Source organism: Myotis davidii, unplaced genomic scaffold, assembly GCF_000327345.1.
Source record: "Myotis davidii unplaced genomic scaffold, ASM32734v1 C63238748, whole genome shotgun sequence".
In the NCBI taxonomy this organism is placed as follows: domain Eukaryota; kingdom Metazoa; phylum Chordata; class Mammalia; order Chiroptera; family Vespertilionidae; genus Myotis; species Myotis davidii.
This window is the reverse complement of record NW_006366078.1, coordinates 1-793: the sequence shown is the minus strand read 5'-3', so window position 1 is coordinate 793 and position 793 is coordinate 1. Positions and strand designations below refer to the sequence as shown.

General features: G+C 42.9%; 1 protein-coding gene across 1 annotated transcript; it reads right to left on the bottom strand.

Moving 5' to 3' along the window:
• Positions 1 to 62: 62 nt before the first annotated feature.
• Positions 63 to 720, bottom strand: LOC102769382 (alpha-2-macroglobulin-like; the record flags this gene model as incomplete). The annotated part of the gene is made up of 2 exons (XM_006777686.2): positions 63 to 298; positions 461 to 720. Coding segments are annotated over 2 exons (392 nt in total), but the record flags the coding sequence as incomplete, so codon positions are not given.
• Between the last annotated feature and the right edge of the window lie 73 nt (positions 721 to 793).

Genomic DNA, 793 nt, shown 5'->3' with positions numbered 1-793 from the left:
ACAATGTAAACCTCATCACTGAGAAATTCTGTATCAACATAAGAACATATTACTTTTTTGGTAAATGTAGTACAAACATTCACCATCTCAGTCCTTGGCTTAGTGAGGAGTTCCAGTAAGAAGATTGGTTGTTATACACAGAATTAAGTGATTCAGTCAGAAAGTCTTACCTGACATTCAGTGAGACCTGGAAGGTGGTGTGGGCTTTGGGTCCTTCACAAGTTTGGGGCAGAGTCTGTACCCCCAAAGCAAATGGGAACTCTTCTTTTTGGGGGAGAATATTATATTTCAAGGATGTCTGTGGAACATCAAAGACAAATATTTGTATTTTCCCCTTCCCCATTATTTCTCCCAACTTTCTCAACACTTTTTGATTTGTTCCATCATTTCCTGAATTAGAACTTTTCAGGGAGAATGGTTACTATGAACCCTCTGTCCTCATCTGCTCCAAGAGTCTCACCTGGAGGTAGACACACCCTTTTCCTGTTGCTGTCATGCTGTAATCTCCAGGCACCTTTGGCAATGAAATCTGCTGCAGGAGCAAGCGGTTGTCGTTGTCCACTTGGAAATTTGTGGAAACTGTCCCTGAAGATTGAATGGTCACCTGTACAGCCTTTCCAGTCCTGGTGAACGTAGCTGCTCCATATTTGGACAAAGCATGGAGAGCCACCACTGTGTCCTGAGAGAGACAAGTGAGAGAACCTCTTAGGTATGATAACACTTTGAGGACCCAGAGGCCCAAGTTAACTGCCACAAAAGGGCCTTTGATTTCCTATTTCCCTCACTACTTAAA